This window comes from Ceratotherium simum, chromosome 7 (genome assembly GCF_057802395.1).
Source record: "Ceratotherium simum simum isolate JZ-2026a chromosome 7, ASM5780239v1, whole genome shotgun sequence".
NCBI classification, from domain to species: Eukaryota; Metazoa; Chordata; class Mammalia; order Perissodactyla; family Rhinocerotidae; genus Ceratotherium; species Ceratotherium simum.
In genome coordinates, this window is record NC_141906.1 from 22,355,253 (window position 1) to 22,369,807 (window position 14,555).

The 14,555-nt window shown below is 42.6% G+C and overlaps 1 protein-coding gene across 2 annotated transcripts in view; it reads right to left on the reverse strand.

The window, feature by feature from the left end:
- The window catches only part of SYT9 (synaptotagmin 9), a 181,125-nt gene that overhangs the window by 121,873 nt on the left and 44,697 nt on the right, over positions 1-14,555 (reverse strand). For both annotated transcript variants that reach the window (XM_014782611.2, XM_014782617.2), the window contains exons 2-3: positions 7,540-7,891; positions 1,406-1,952 (exon numbers count right to left, since the gene is read on the reverse strand). In XM_014782611.2, the coding sequence (XP_014638097.1) occupies positions 1,406-1,952; positions 7,540-7,891 (899 nt within the window). The remainder of the gene's footprint in view (positions 1-1,405; positions 1,953-7,539; positions 7,892-14,555) is intronic.

The following is a 14,555-nucleotide window of genomic DNA, read 5'->3' on the forward strand; positions in this document are numbered from 1 at the left end:
TAAAGTTTCTGATGCTGTCTCCTCATTTTGGCAATTGGTATGTGGAATACAATCCTTGTATCCCCCAGCATATATTTTTGGATTTATAGATATCACAACCTTTCAAGTTTGAAGATGTCTGTTCCTTCTCCAATCTTCCAAATCACCCTAGTTTCAGCACCTGATATTCTCTGCACCTTCTCCAGCTCCTTTTTTTCTTTTCTCATCATCATCTCATTATCATCATTATGATAAAGGCCAGCAAAACCCCATGCTACACTTCGCTCATCTGAGTAGCAGGACAAAGCTGGCCCTGGTATTTTGTGGCACGCAAAGAGAAGGTGTCCCTTGGAAGAGCCAAAGTGTGAGTGAGTCCCCAGCTCTCAAAAGTGGCTGAGGATGAGAAAGTCCTAGTGTGGGTATTTGGTCACTGGGCAGAGATTTTGTGTGTTCTCTTCCTGAGCAGATGAGAGTCTTTCACTAAATGGGCTCCAAATTCAAGCTGGATCATCGCCTGAGCTGAGGAAGTACTATGGGGCTTGGTGTCTTTGGATGAAAGAGAACTATGTTAACCTCAGAAGCACTCAAATTCCAGAAGACGAGCTAACAAAGTTATCTGAGAGAATTTGGACAGGTGAAAGAAACAAGGGGCTTTAAAATATTAGAGTTACCTAAGGAAGTCCAATTTCCCTTTCTAATTCAAGAGTGTCAATACCCCTCTGCAGGATAGTTGAAAGGATGTAAATGGAGTAAAAATATCACCCAATCTTGTGTTTAAAATGTAAACATGGATATACAGCTTCACTACATAGCACTTCTGCCCTCTCTCCTGAGCTCTAAATTGGATTTGACCTTCTATAGATTAATTTTGCCAATATCGTGGCATCTTTTCAGATTGGCCTCCTTGTAACTTTGATTCTATATTTAAAAATGTGGTGCCAACTCTTTTCAACTTCATTTCTGGGGTTAAAGTTGAAGATCTGATCTTGGGAAATGCTGCTGAGCTGACCTGAGAATGCGGGCAAGGACTGACCACTCTCAGAGAGTCAGGCAATGGTCTCTTAGCTGCAGATTACAGTTAATATGATGCCAGGAGCCATTTAGCACAAACAACCTAAGAAAGCTCTAAAGAAAATGTGGTAAGGAGGGCAGATAATATCTACTGTCTATTAGGGAATAGCTTAGAATTAGAAAATAGAAAAGAGAATGTTATTCTTTTATATTGTTTTCATAAATAATTCTTGGAAATTGCAAAATGAATATTGTTAAAGACCTGTTTCTGGAGAGGTATAAAGAGGTTCTGAAACAACAGCTATATGTATGCTGACATGAATTTTATACTTTGCCCCAAAACAAAATAAAATGTAAGTATTCTGTGTGCATGCTGACCAAGAAGTCCCCCAAAATGAAGAAATGCTGGACTCACATTGGTGACATATTCGATATCCTTCCAAAGGATGCATTCTCTGGGGAAATCAGCCAAGTCTAAGAAGTGATCCACCACCACTTGGCCGATTAAGTCATGGCGAGAGAACCTGTCAAAGTCGTACACAGAGAAGTGAAGCTTCCGTGCAGCAAGGTCATGGTAGGGAACCGGAAACAAAAACACTTCATCAAACACAGGGTTCAGGGTCTTTCTGTGAACTTTAGTCTGGTGTTTTGTTTTCCGATCGGGAAGCAAATAGATCTTGACATAAGGATCTGAAGTTCCAGAAAAGTCCTTGGCGGGCAAATTGACAGCTTTGTGAATCTTCACTATGAGCTGCTCTAAGTCACAGTCATATTTTAAAATGAAGTTCAGCTTCCCACAGGCTTTGCTGTTACTCCTCCTCCCATCATCATTGTCCAATGACCTCTGCTTATATAACTCCGGTTTAATTCGACCAATTCCAGTCAACTGTTCCTGTTTTTGAAGCTGTTGGATATTGAAGTCCGGGTTTGACAGATTGAGTTGTCTTCGGATTGAATTATGCCTTGAATGAAGAGCAAGAGAGAACAAAGTTATAACCTCATTAGCTACGGGTCTTTCAGAAACTTGTGCCTGGGATGTAGGTAGACTGTTACGCACCGTTAAAAGCTTAGATCTGTGGGCTCTTTTTTTTTCCTTTGGCCTAAATTCAAAATGCTCATCAGTATGAGTAAGCTGCTCCCCAAGGCTTGAAGCTCAAAATTGAGGCCTGGTATCAGGAAATGAACTTACTAACACATGACCTTGGAGCTTTAAAGGTTTAATGCACTTTCTAAACTAATATACCATTAAAGAAGCTTCTTACGCTGGTGGAATGTAAAGATTTGTACAAACTGGTTTAAAAATAAAATTATTCACCTTCATATATAATATCATCCTGAACTTGAAATAGTTAGCCATGTGTTGTCTTAAGAAGAATGAATCTTTTTCTAAATGATACAGAATTTCCTGTCACTAGCATATAGCTTTACAGGATGTACATTCTTACGGGTTCAAATCAAATCATTTCATTACAAGAACATAATCTTTGCTGCCATGAGAATGTATGTGACAGGACGTATCTGCTTGTAGTGGATTATGCTGGCTTGGACAGGTGCAAGTGACAGCTCTGTGATTAAACTTCTGTTACCATGTGGGTGATCAGTGATCAGGAAGAAGGGTTTTATTTCCATAATAAACAGTAAGGGTATAAAAATTAAAGGTAGGCTCCTATAAATGTATATAAGGATTCAGTTATAGAAGGCTGGAGACTGATATTTGCAAATTAAATATTTGCTAACAGAATCTACTCTTCACCCTATGAGCTTATTGGTTTGGTTTAGAAGTTTCCCTGAAATTCTACTTGAAACTTGTCTTATATGTGTGGGTCCTCACAAATTGAGAGAAGTAGTCATTACATATGAGGTTATTTTTTTTTGTTTTTAGCTGAAGAGTTCAGAGTCATTATATTATATTTTATGCAGTCTCTCCATAACCTTAATTACAATATCCTCTCTCCAGCAGAAGGAAAAGGGAATCTCTGAGGGATTGGTAAATAGTTAGAGAGGCAGAGTAAACATTTGTGTTTGTCTTCTTTTCCTGGCTTAAGTCTACTTTATGAAATAAAGATGCAAAAATGGGATTAATAGACCCCAAACAAGTTTGAAATTATTCTCCCTTGTCATACAGATGTTGTTATGCTGAACATTCCTCTTTATCCTAAAATACCCTCCTGGTCACTAATCACCCACGTGGTACAACAAGAGCACAATCACAGAGCTGTCACTGCACCTGTCACAGCCAGCAGTCTACCGCAAGCAGACATACCCCAGGCACATACATTCGCAACATGCATGCGCAAACACTGTGGTCTGAAAGTATCTGTTGTGAGATTTTAATTTCTTACAGAGAAACCCACGATCTTAAGTTTTCTCTGGATCTTATGATTTGTCAGGAGATCAGGGAGGCAGGAGATGCTGTTAAGTGCCTATAACTGGCTCCCTGTGCTAGCACAGCCAGGTCATTCCCTTATCCAGATGTTGAACATTTGTAGTGCCAGAATGGAGCTTTAATCTTGCTCTAGTGGGATCTCTGGGCAGAAAGGACTGGCAGGGAACAGCAAGCGTCCAGCCCTATGCAGAAGCCATAAGGAACAGCTCTGGTTCCTCTGCTATTGATTTTTCTCTCCGGGCTCATTCTAACAAGGGCCCTACTTGGGTCCAGAGTCAGTTCCCACCTACAATGGGCCATTCTGGGTGCTTTTCTAGTTAGTGGTTCTGTTTAAATACTGAAAGTGCTCCCTCAAGGCCCACTGGATGTGCCTCCTCTGGACCAACATCTCTGATGGCACACCAGACCTGTGTCTACGCCAGCCCCAATCCCCGACACTCTGCTGCTACTTTCTCCTAAGGTGGTTGCTGTGCAGATTCTCTGTGCTTAACAACTTACCTTCAAGTTTTTTGAGTACTGGCTTTAGATTCATCACAGCAACATTTTGTCTTAACCCTTATCTGTAGGACGAAGCCTGCCATGTAAATGTAAATTTTAATTTAAAATACATGAATTTGGCTGCTTAGCAATGGAATATATTCTGTTTTACTTGTACATTTTCTTAGAAATGAACTCTGAAGAGAAATAAGCCCTACGTGCTCTGCTCTTCACCCACAGTGGATTGCCAGGGGGTAGAGGAGGTGGATTGGGGAGGGCATTATGGAGAGATTTGTACTTCAAAGACTGAAGCAAGATCCCATTCTCTCAGAACCCAATTGCACACGATGCCTCCATTCAAAATTACACACAGCTGAAGATTCTTTTTAAAAACCAAGCATAGATATGAATACTATCATCTACCCAAATGTTTTACATGACTAGTTTCATTCCCAACACTCTTCCTCCATTCAGAATCACACATACTATTGAGAAAACAGTTGAATCCAATTGTAAGGTAGTGGCTTAAAGCAGATAGCAAAGACTGTAACAGGCCGTGACAGTTCTCACTCCCTGGGGCTCTCTTTCAATCGCTTTCCATTTCCTTTCAGGAGACAGTTAGCCATTACTGGAGTAGGTGGGGGACGGGGGTTAGAGCAGAGAAGCTCAGAGCAGCCAGAGAACCAGGGTAACTCGTACCGCCCCCTCCATAACCTCTGCAGCTCTCTGGGCTGAGAAATGAGAAAGTAGAGCAGAGAGGCTGCTCCAGGGACATGAAGAATTCTAAAATGGTCAAGGGATGTGGTCCTTGAGTGCAGTGAACTAGAGGTCCCCCAGGGTAAGGGTCTAGAATTTCAATGCCACTGAGTGACACTGAGTGAGTGTGCAAGGAAGGATCTGTGTCTGAAGCAGACAGTCCTCTGAGTAGGTCTGGGGAGTCCTGTATTTTGGGTGTTCTCAGGAATTAAGTGCACAACGAATGGAAGGAGGGGGGTGGGCCCCAAGGATGGGAGGCAATAACGAAAGCGGAGAGATGGTGTCCTCTGTCAATAAGTCATACCCTAAAGCTGTCTTAGGGAAGCTGGTCATGGGGGTTGGAACTCGCAGCTTCCTCCACCTCCTATTCTCCCTCAGTGCGGGCAGAGGTCATTTTCCTGTCATGGAAGAGACAAGGAAGAAAACGTAAAGATTGGACTTAGCTATCCCTGACTTGAGCTGGAAGATTGGTGGTTGAGCCTGGAGAAATCCTAATTTCAAAAATGATTAAACAAAATCTGTGAATCAGATTTCCCACAACAAAGTCAAAAACACACTTTCATGCCTGAAGGAAGCTGACCTGCTGCTGAGTTGCAGCCAAGGGTCAGGAGCAGCAAGCGCCCAGAGGCAAAAGGCTTTTCCTCCTCTCCTTTCCTCAAATTTGAATTAACCAGTTCCAGCATCCCACTTTGAGTCTCCAAAGTCTCAGTCCCTGAACCATCACCCAAAAAGCCTACTACCTTCATTGGATCTTAAGAAAGAGGACATAACTGTAATTGAACAAATTGGAATGTGCAGCGCAAGGGTGAGGTAGGGCAGAGGCACAGACGGGCAAAGCCTACTGACTGCCTTCAAGGAATGACTGGCGCCTGGCGTGGGCTGGGGGGGGTGATGTGATGAGACAGTCATGCACTAACTCTAAAGCAGGGCAGAGGAGGATAAGAACTGACCAGAGGTTGGAGAGCCACAGAAGCAGAGAGGTAGAAAGAAAGGCCTCTGGCTTGGGAAATTGTCCTGGAGGAGATGATACTTGAGCTGAGCCTGCTACTTAACTTGGCCTCATACTTATCAGCCTCCAAGCTGATGCTCTAGACCTCAACTTCTCCTTCTACCCAATTTCCACAAATCAGTGGTGAAGATATCTACAGTTTTTATTTTCAAATGAAGTATATTTCTTGATACTCAGAGTACTTATACAGTTTTCTAGAATAAATACTGTGATAATTACAGTGATACGATTGCTATCAATTCATGAGAATTATGGCAGAGTCCTCAGATCCATAATCTAAGAAAAACACAGTACTATCGCCCTATATTGATGGAACCCAGACTAGAAAAATTAACATGCAGAGTAAATCCGAAGAGCAGACAATTTCAATGGAGACTCTATCTGAAAGGCTCTGCTTACTGAAGTGCTGAAAGGATTTTATTATGAGTCTGCACCATCGCACAGGCTCCACAGCAGCATCACACAGAGTTCCAGTTATATTTAAGTCTTAAATCTGAAGAGAAATTCTAGTGATAAAATCTGAGGATTTCTTCTAAATCAAATGGCAAACAACCATCCATTTCCTCAAAGAGGAATATTTTAGGTTTAGCTCTTTGATTCAGAATTGGAAATGATGCTAAAATAGGTTTCTGAAGAAATTAAATTATAAACTGTCATATTCCATCCCACTTAAAGTGAATAAGCAGAGCCTCTAGGATAAACTTGATTAACATAAAAAAGGGTAAAATCTTATTTCTGTTTCCAGAGAACAAATAAAGAAGATTTTTTAAAAATACCCCCAAATTGTGCTCATACTTTCCAAATAACAGCACGTGCTATTCCTCTGGCTATCGCTCAAGCGAATATTTTCATTTTAAAGAAAGCTGCTTTCTGAGTCTCTTTTCCTGAAGTCTCTTATGGAGAGTGAATTTTCATATCCTGTGATTCAGAACTGGCTGTTTAACCTTAAAGCCACCTTTATGCAACATGTGGGTCTTGGGAGAGGCCAGTTTCAATGATAATGATGATGCTAACAGCAATACTGAAGCAATACTGAATTTTCAATACTGAAAATGGCAGCTCACGATCTGGAGTACTTATCAGGTGCAGGCCTGTGCAAAGCACGTGATGCACACATTATCATTTCATTCTTAAAACCACGCACACGTTGGTACTGTCACTACTCCTCTCTTACAGAGGAGGAAAGGGAAACACGCAGAGGTAAAGTCATGTGTCCAATATCATACATGTAAGTAAAACCCAGTTCCTTGGCCCCAGAGCCCTTGCTTTTTCATAGCACTCGATTATTTCTCTACTGCTTAAGAGCACAAAGCATCCAGACCATGGAAAGAGAGTGACGCAGGCCTGCGTACTCTGTAGGCCTTGAGGTCTTTGTCCATCTCCAGCCACTTTGCGGGGTCTAAGGAGAGCCTGTGTGTGACAGCCAGGCTAGGTCAGAGACACAGGAAATAAACTCTAGCACCAGGAGGGCAGCATGGAAGAGTGGTTAAAAACTCAGGCTCCGGTGTTGGTTGAACCAGGGTTCAAATCTTAACCTGGATGTTCACCAACAAAAGACTTTTTTACTTACTCTCCCTGACTTAAGTTTCTTCTTCTGTGAAATGAAAATGATAATAGGATCCATCTCACACAAAGTTGTGAGCTACAATAAAATCACACATATAAAGTTCTTAGATAGTACTTGACAGGATAAGTCTCAGCAATGTTAACTATTGTTATTGTGGACTAAGCAGAGACTAAGCAGACCTCAGGAACCTCACTGCAGGATAGGAAGTACCGAGTTTTCTCATATTCATGTCTCTGATACCGAGTGGACATGTGGAAGGTTACAGGCCCCTTGGCTAATCAATGCCATCGCTACCAACAGAGGGACCAGGGCGGTCCTTGCCTTGCATTCAGAAAGGAAGGGGGTGTTACTGACCGAGCCGATGAGGTTGGCTCTGTGACTTGGCGCTGTACGCGGACGCCATGGGCACAGTTCTCCTGGCCCGCCACCTGGGTGGAGAGGGGAATGTCAGGGGAGGTGTGGCTGATCTTCATGGAGGAGTCGGGGCAGGGCGTGGGAGGGTCTAGGAAGCCCTCACTGTTCTCCTGCTCGTTGGTCTCTGTGTCCGTGTAGTTAAGAGGCTCCTGGTTGTTGTCTTTGCTACCAGAGAACAGGCCTCGTTCTCGCCATGGAACCCAGCAGAGTTTCCAAGACACGAAGAGAGACACACCAAAGAGGGCGAGGCCACAGGCAGTGACCACAAGGGTCAGCAGGCTCACCGAGATATCTGCAAAGAAGCAAAGACCAAAGGTCAGTGTGGTTGCTCTTGCTGTGCCCACCCACTGCACAGTGCGGGCAGAATGACCCTCTCACCCGTTCATCTCTCAGGAGCCGGCTGTGGAAGGCCAGGCTGGCGCTGCTGGGTCACCTGATTCTGAGACAGGGACAATGAGGACTCAGACACAAGCACAGAGCAGGTAACAGGCAGGCCATGTTTAGAAACAATAAACAGCCTGCTATAGCAAGAGGCAGTATATTCGGGGGACGAGGCACGTCCTGCAAGTCAACCGAGAACCTACCCCATGGCACTACAAGTCACTGATATTTTGTGAGCAGGGCGGTTTCAACTGTCCTTAAAAATTGCTCTGTCATCTCAGAGAGCTGTATAATATAATTTGGGAATAATTTAAGTAATAACTTTTTAAAACAAGAGAAACTGGAGTGTTTTTATTTCTATTTTTGATATTATCTTTTAAGGGTCTAAGTAAAACGAAGCTCAAGTCCTCTGAAGCCTCAAGAATACCCACCACCCAGGGGTCAGGTGCCAGGACACAGGGCCGACTGCTATAGCTTGGGTTTCCCCAGTAGCAGACCTGAGACAAGTATTCAAGGGCAAGTGGATTATTGAGAAGGGGAAGAAAACACAGGTAGGGGAGTAGGGAAATAACCCAGGGAAGGCAGCCTGAAAGGGGGCTTTACCAAGCCAATTACCACCATGGGGGACTGGAGGTTAAGCCTGCTGAAGAGGCTCCACACACCTCAGTCACCCCATCCCAGGGGCCAGGGACCTGGGCTATTTATAACATCAGCTGCCTTCAGTTATTGATTTGACGGCAGCTCTCAAGGGACATTTCCAACCTGCAGCACAGGTGGCAAGGTAAGCTTAAGCTTCAGTGGCCAGAAAACTCCCACATTAAATAAATGCAGGGGCTGGCTTTTGGAGGTCAGCAGGCATGCACTCAAGTGGTAAGGGTGAGGGGACACAGTGGGGCAACAACGGGATTTGCTACATGGACCACGGCCCCATGGCCTCAGCTAGAGTCCATGGTAGTGCAGTGTTTAGGGGCTGTGCTCCTAACTCTCAGAACAAGGCCCAACCCCCTCTAGGCTTCCACTTCACCCTATAGTAGAGCCAGGGAGGCTGAGGCATCAACCTGAAACTAATTCCTGGCACTGTGGAGGCTATAAACTCCTTACTTTGAAGGACACCCCTACCTGCCCTTGTGGCGCTCCACTACACTAAGAACCCAGGGATTCTCCCCAGGTTTTGCCTTTACTGTCCATCACTGATATTTGCATTGCTTCAGCCAAAGTTTTCTGAATGTCCATTATATGCCAGGTACTGTGCTAAGCTTTGCAGATACAATGAAGAACATGACAGACACATTCCATACCTTCATACACTCATATTCTAGTGAAGGAGAAAATTAGGAATTAGTTATTTGATAGTGACAATTTCAACCATCCACAGCACACCAACAATCCATGATATGAGACAATTTGTATTTCTGCTGAGGCATGCAGGTGAACCCCTCCTGCAAGTCACTTACCTACTGAGTCAAGCTGACCACCTACCATCTGTGTGCTTTTCAACATGACTCTGAAGGTACTTGACCATTTTTATGAAATGAAAAAACAATTTCTTTATGAAAAATTGCTCTTGACAGAAAGCCAACTGCCAGCGCTGGTGATGGATCTAATGTATCTCCTCCATGCCTCCCAATCAATGTTTGCCCTTATAACGAAACAGTATTATATCTCTGTTTGAAAACACTGTGGTTCCAGTTTCAACACAGGTAACTGAGCTCACAGCTTTGCCACTTTTCTCATCTCAAGTCTGACTGAGATTAGATAAGCAAACTATATAACAATGGAAAATAAGGATAGGTACCACCAATCCATCAGTGAACCACTAACGTTGAGGACTTTCTGGAATTGTTTTAAAGAGAAAGCTAATCAGTGCTGAACACTTAACACAGGCAAATGAAGGCGCACTGAGGGAAAAAATGAAAATTAAAAACCTCAGGTGCAGAGCAACATTGGCAGGGATGAGGGACTGGGAGTAGAATCAGTGGGGGCAGAGTAAAGGGCACTAGAAACCACGCCTCATAGAGCCCCAATATGAGGTAGGGGACAGCATGGCCTGGCCACAGGCTCCACTTGATTCTGACAGCTCATACAGTAGAGTGGAAAATTTATTGGTGCAAACTTCTAGGGTAGACAGTAGTTCCGGAGGCATGGGAAGGAGGAGACTCTGTCCCAGTTAATCAGGCTGCCACAGCAAACATCAACCCCCACCCCCTCCAACAAAATCTAAAAACAAAACAGGCTCCACAACACAGTGAAATCCTTTAATACATTCTGTAATCCACACGGAGGCAAACCTTCCCTACATCCTTTTTTTTTTTTTTTTAATTTTTTGTTTATTGCAGTAACATTGGTTTATAACATTGTAAAAATTTCAAATGTACATCATTGTACTTCTATTTCTGCATAGATTACATCATGTTCACCACCAAAATACTAATTACAACCCTTCGCCACACACATGTACCGAATTATCCCTTTCACCCTCCTCCCTCCCCCCTGCCCCTCTGGTAACCACCAATCCAATCTCTGTCCCTATGTGTTTGTTTATTGTTGTTATTATCTACTACTTAATGAAGGAAATCATATTGTACTCAGCCATAAGAAACGATGAAATCCAGCCATTTATGACAACATGGATGGACATCGAGGGTATAATGCAAAGCGAAATAAGTCAGAGGGAGAAGGTCAAATACCATATGATTTCCTACATCCTTTTAATCACTTCGGCACTGTCCTAACACAGACACCACTAGAAGACTCCCAGCAAAGGCCGGAGGAGGGGTACACCAGAAGGCAGTAGGGTTCAGGAGTGTGATGTGATAATTATATTATTTACCAAATATCAGTCTCTTCCCTCACAGCGCTCCCTCCGAGGGAAGAGCATAAATCCCAATCCCCTGACATTGGTCTTGGCCATGTGACTTGCCCTAGTCAATGAAATATGAGTAGATATAGCCTATGCCACATTGGACCAGAGGACTCTTGGGCTCCCACCTTCTTCTATGAAAAGAAGAGGTCTTAAATGAGGGCTGATCTTTCAGCCTGGGTGCCACGATGGTATAGGCCCAAAGTCCAGAATGAGGAGTAACTTAAATCTGACCCACAGCCTGGGGCAGAACTGCAGCTGATCCACAGATCCATGAGCAAAACCTAAATATTTGATGTTTTAAGTCACTAAGATTTTGAAAGTATTTGTTATCATGGCAAAAAAACTTGACTAATATATGTGACCATATAATTTATTGTCTAAGGCTGGGCCACCACTAAGAAGGAAAAGAGGCAATATTGATAATCACATGGAACAAGAGACTTCTCTCAGGATTGTCCAGGGTAAACCAGGACATATGGTCACCCTGGACTTAAGAATCCCACCTGAGCTCTGAACTCATCAGCATGGTACAATATGGCCTCTCAGGGTTTACCTGGCATAGACATTACGCTAAATAAATTAAAGCCTCGGCCCATTTCTGCTAGTAACCACAGGGCCCTGACACGGCTCAAGAATGACTCCAGCTTGTTAGTTGATACACTCAAAAAACAGCTCACTCCCAAGTCACGGGGGATCCGTGAGAGCGGGGATCTTGTCTGTCTATCTCAGCATTGAATCCCAAGCACCTAAAAGAGTGGAGTTAGTAAATGTTGGATAAAGCCCACCTGAGGAGCCCTGTGGCCACCTTGCTATGTTTACCATGAATTATGGTTGTGGTCTATAAACTCCAGGAGGGGCTACTCACATTCATAGTCCTTATAGATTTTTATGCATATAATTATTACAGAAAATTTCTGGCAAATGGCAAGAGTGGCTTTTTCTTATTCACACAAAGGCATGTGGGTTAGCAGTGGGCCAGGGAACACCTGCCAGGAGAAACCAGTGGTGACCTACCCAGCCACACCAACCACTAAGCATCATCAGCGGGACTTCTGTTTGCAAACAGCTCAGGCTACCCTCTAGACGTTACATTTGTACTCCTCTCTCTTTTTTCAGAAAGAAGTGCTAGAAAACTGCTGTGGATTCACTAAGGCCATACCTACTACCCACCTCACATCCAACCTCAGGAAAGGGAGAGGGAGAATCCGCTTAGAAGCACAAAATAGCTTTATTTAGAAGAAGAGAAGTTATTTCTTAAGTTAAGTGGTATACATGGCCATTTGTTTCATTATTGATCTTTAAACTATATGTATTAACTGTATATACTCTCTGGCATTTATGGTATATTTCATAATAAAAACTGAAAAAAATGGTGATATCAAAAATTTTTTATTCTAAAGATAAATTATTAAAGATAAATTTTCCTATTCCTAAAGAAAAGGAAAGTGTAATTGGTCCTTTTGACCAAGAGTCAAGAGAATAACAAGATGGTGACTCAGGGATGAAGGAGGCAAATGGCAACCCAGTTCTGATCCAGATCCTTGGAGGTGTTGCTGCTTGGGGGTGACTGAGCATAAAACAGCACCCAGAGCTGCCATAGAGAACACCCTTCCAGGGACGAAGTGGAGTAGAATGCTCTGCACTCAGGCCTGATCATCAGAACCCTCTTCTACCGGCTATTCGCCCTAGCCATAGGACATGATGTACTGCAGCAACATCCCTGGACACCAGGCACAAGACCCCATGACACGCCTAGACCCAGCAGACATCCCAGCTGGACACCTATCATTCTAAGGGATCCCTGCAACCCTAAAGACTTGTTTTGGAATAACAAATATTATTGTCCAGTGAGTGAAAAGCTTGAGCACCCATCGCTGCATATGGAGAGCAGAACAGTAGCCGTACCCCTAAACTGTGAAGGGCCAGGAAGAACACATAAATGAACAACAGTGGAAAAGTCAGGGGACAAATGGGCCAAATCAGCAGCTCAAAGAGACCTACCAAGCTGAACCATCAGAACAAATGGTCCTTGACAAAAAAACAAATTAATGCAAGAGGCAAACTAATTCAAATATTCAGTGAGATTTATAAAATAGTGGCTAAGATAAAGAAGCATGGCTGCAGCGTAACCAGAAACACCCTTGAGACCCCACCTGATCTAAGACAAGGAGATGGTAGCCTTAGAATTCCACAGCCAGCCACGTGATCACAAGAGGAAAGAAAGGCATTTTCAGCAGTCAATGACTCGGAAAATATACCGTTCACATACCCTTTCCTGCATAAAATCTAAGGCAATTCTCTAAACAAACAAAAATTTATGTCAGAATAGAGAAACCAAGAAGGGAAGGATGTACTGTGTAAGATATATACTTACATACTCTGTATTATAAGAATTAGTGATAAGCAAAGAAAGCAGTAGAAAGTGTATTAAATCTAAATAATTGCTAGTTACGAGGTTATGAAGTTTAATGTAACTGTTAAGGAAAAAAAAAACACTTAAAAGAGCAAAGGAATGAGCACTTGAATTCCAACAATTTCAACAAAACATGAAAGGTGGAAAAAGGAAGGAAGTAAAAACAAATGCATGTCCTATATTGTTAGCAGGGGGAGATTACAGATACTTCAACTTGCTGTTGATAAGGAAATACAGGTGCAAATATGCATATAAAATGTTTAAGGGGGACTTTGATTCATAATAGTACATCTGCATATATATTTATCCTCTCCTTCCTGAGACCCTCATTAAGCGATAGGAAATAAATAAAAAGTATAAACCCCCAAGCACAAGACCATCAACAAACTAAGAAATTTTTCTGGAAGACAGTATGTGTATAGAGGAGCAGTAGAGGACACATAGGGGGATACACCTGAGGGACAGGCAACTTGACCTTCTGAACTCGGGTTCAGGACACAGACATTTCCAGTATGGTGGTGGCTAGGACTGAGATGTAGGACTAAAAACGTGGGCATGGATTGAAAATCTTCACCAAAATATTGTCCAATCTGTCTAGGGAGAAACCAAGACAACTAGTGTGAGAATTAGTGCCCAAGAGCAGCATCCTTCATGTTCTTACAAAAAATGGAACCCCTTCTAAGCCCCTTAAAGTAAATCTTGTCTGTTAAAATCTCACTCACAGATACACAGCCTCATAGTCAGCTCTTCTACTGCCTCCTCATTAACTATGACTAAGCTGCAAACAATCACCAGCCATGGAAGGAAACCTTATAGCAACCAGATCAATGTATAGAAGCAAAAAAAGATCTTACCAGAGAAAACAGAGATAAATCAGGGAGAAAACAAGAACTTTAAAAACATTTCATTTACAGCAAGTTTCCAGAAGGTATTCCATCCATAAAACAAGAGTAGACTACTAATAAATGGAATGGAGAGTAAGACAATGTTCTTAGAAGTAAAATAACATGATTGATAAAACAAATACAAAATTTGATAGACAGTAAAGCCAAGAAGTATCTACCTGAACGTGGACCAAAGATTCAGGAAATTTAAGCAAAAGATATGCATCCAGGAGGTCTAATATCTAAGGTTTCCAGAAGGTGAGGACAGAGAAAATGAAGGTAAAAATCATCAGAGAAAAAAACTTTTTAATTCCCTAGAATTGAATGACAAATTATAGAAGTCCACTGAACACCTATAATAAAATAACCCTCCCTTAGACACATTGTTGTGAAATTTCAAAACATAAAAATTAGA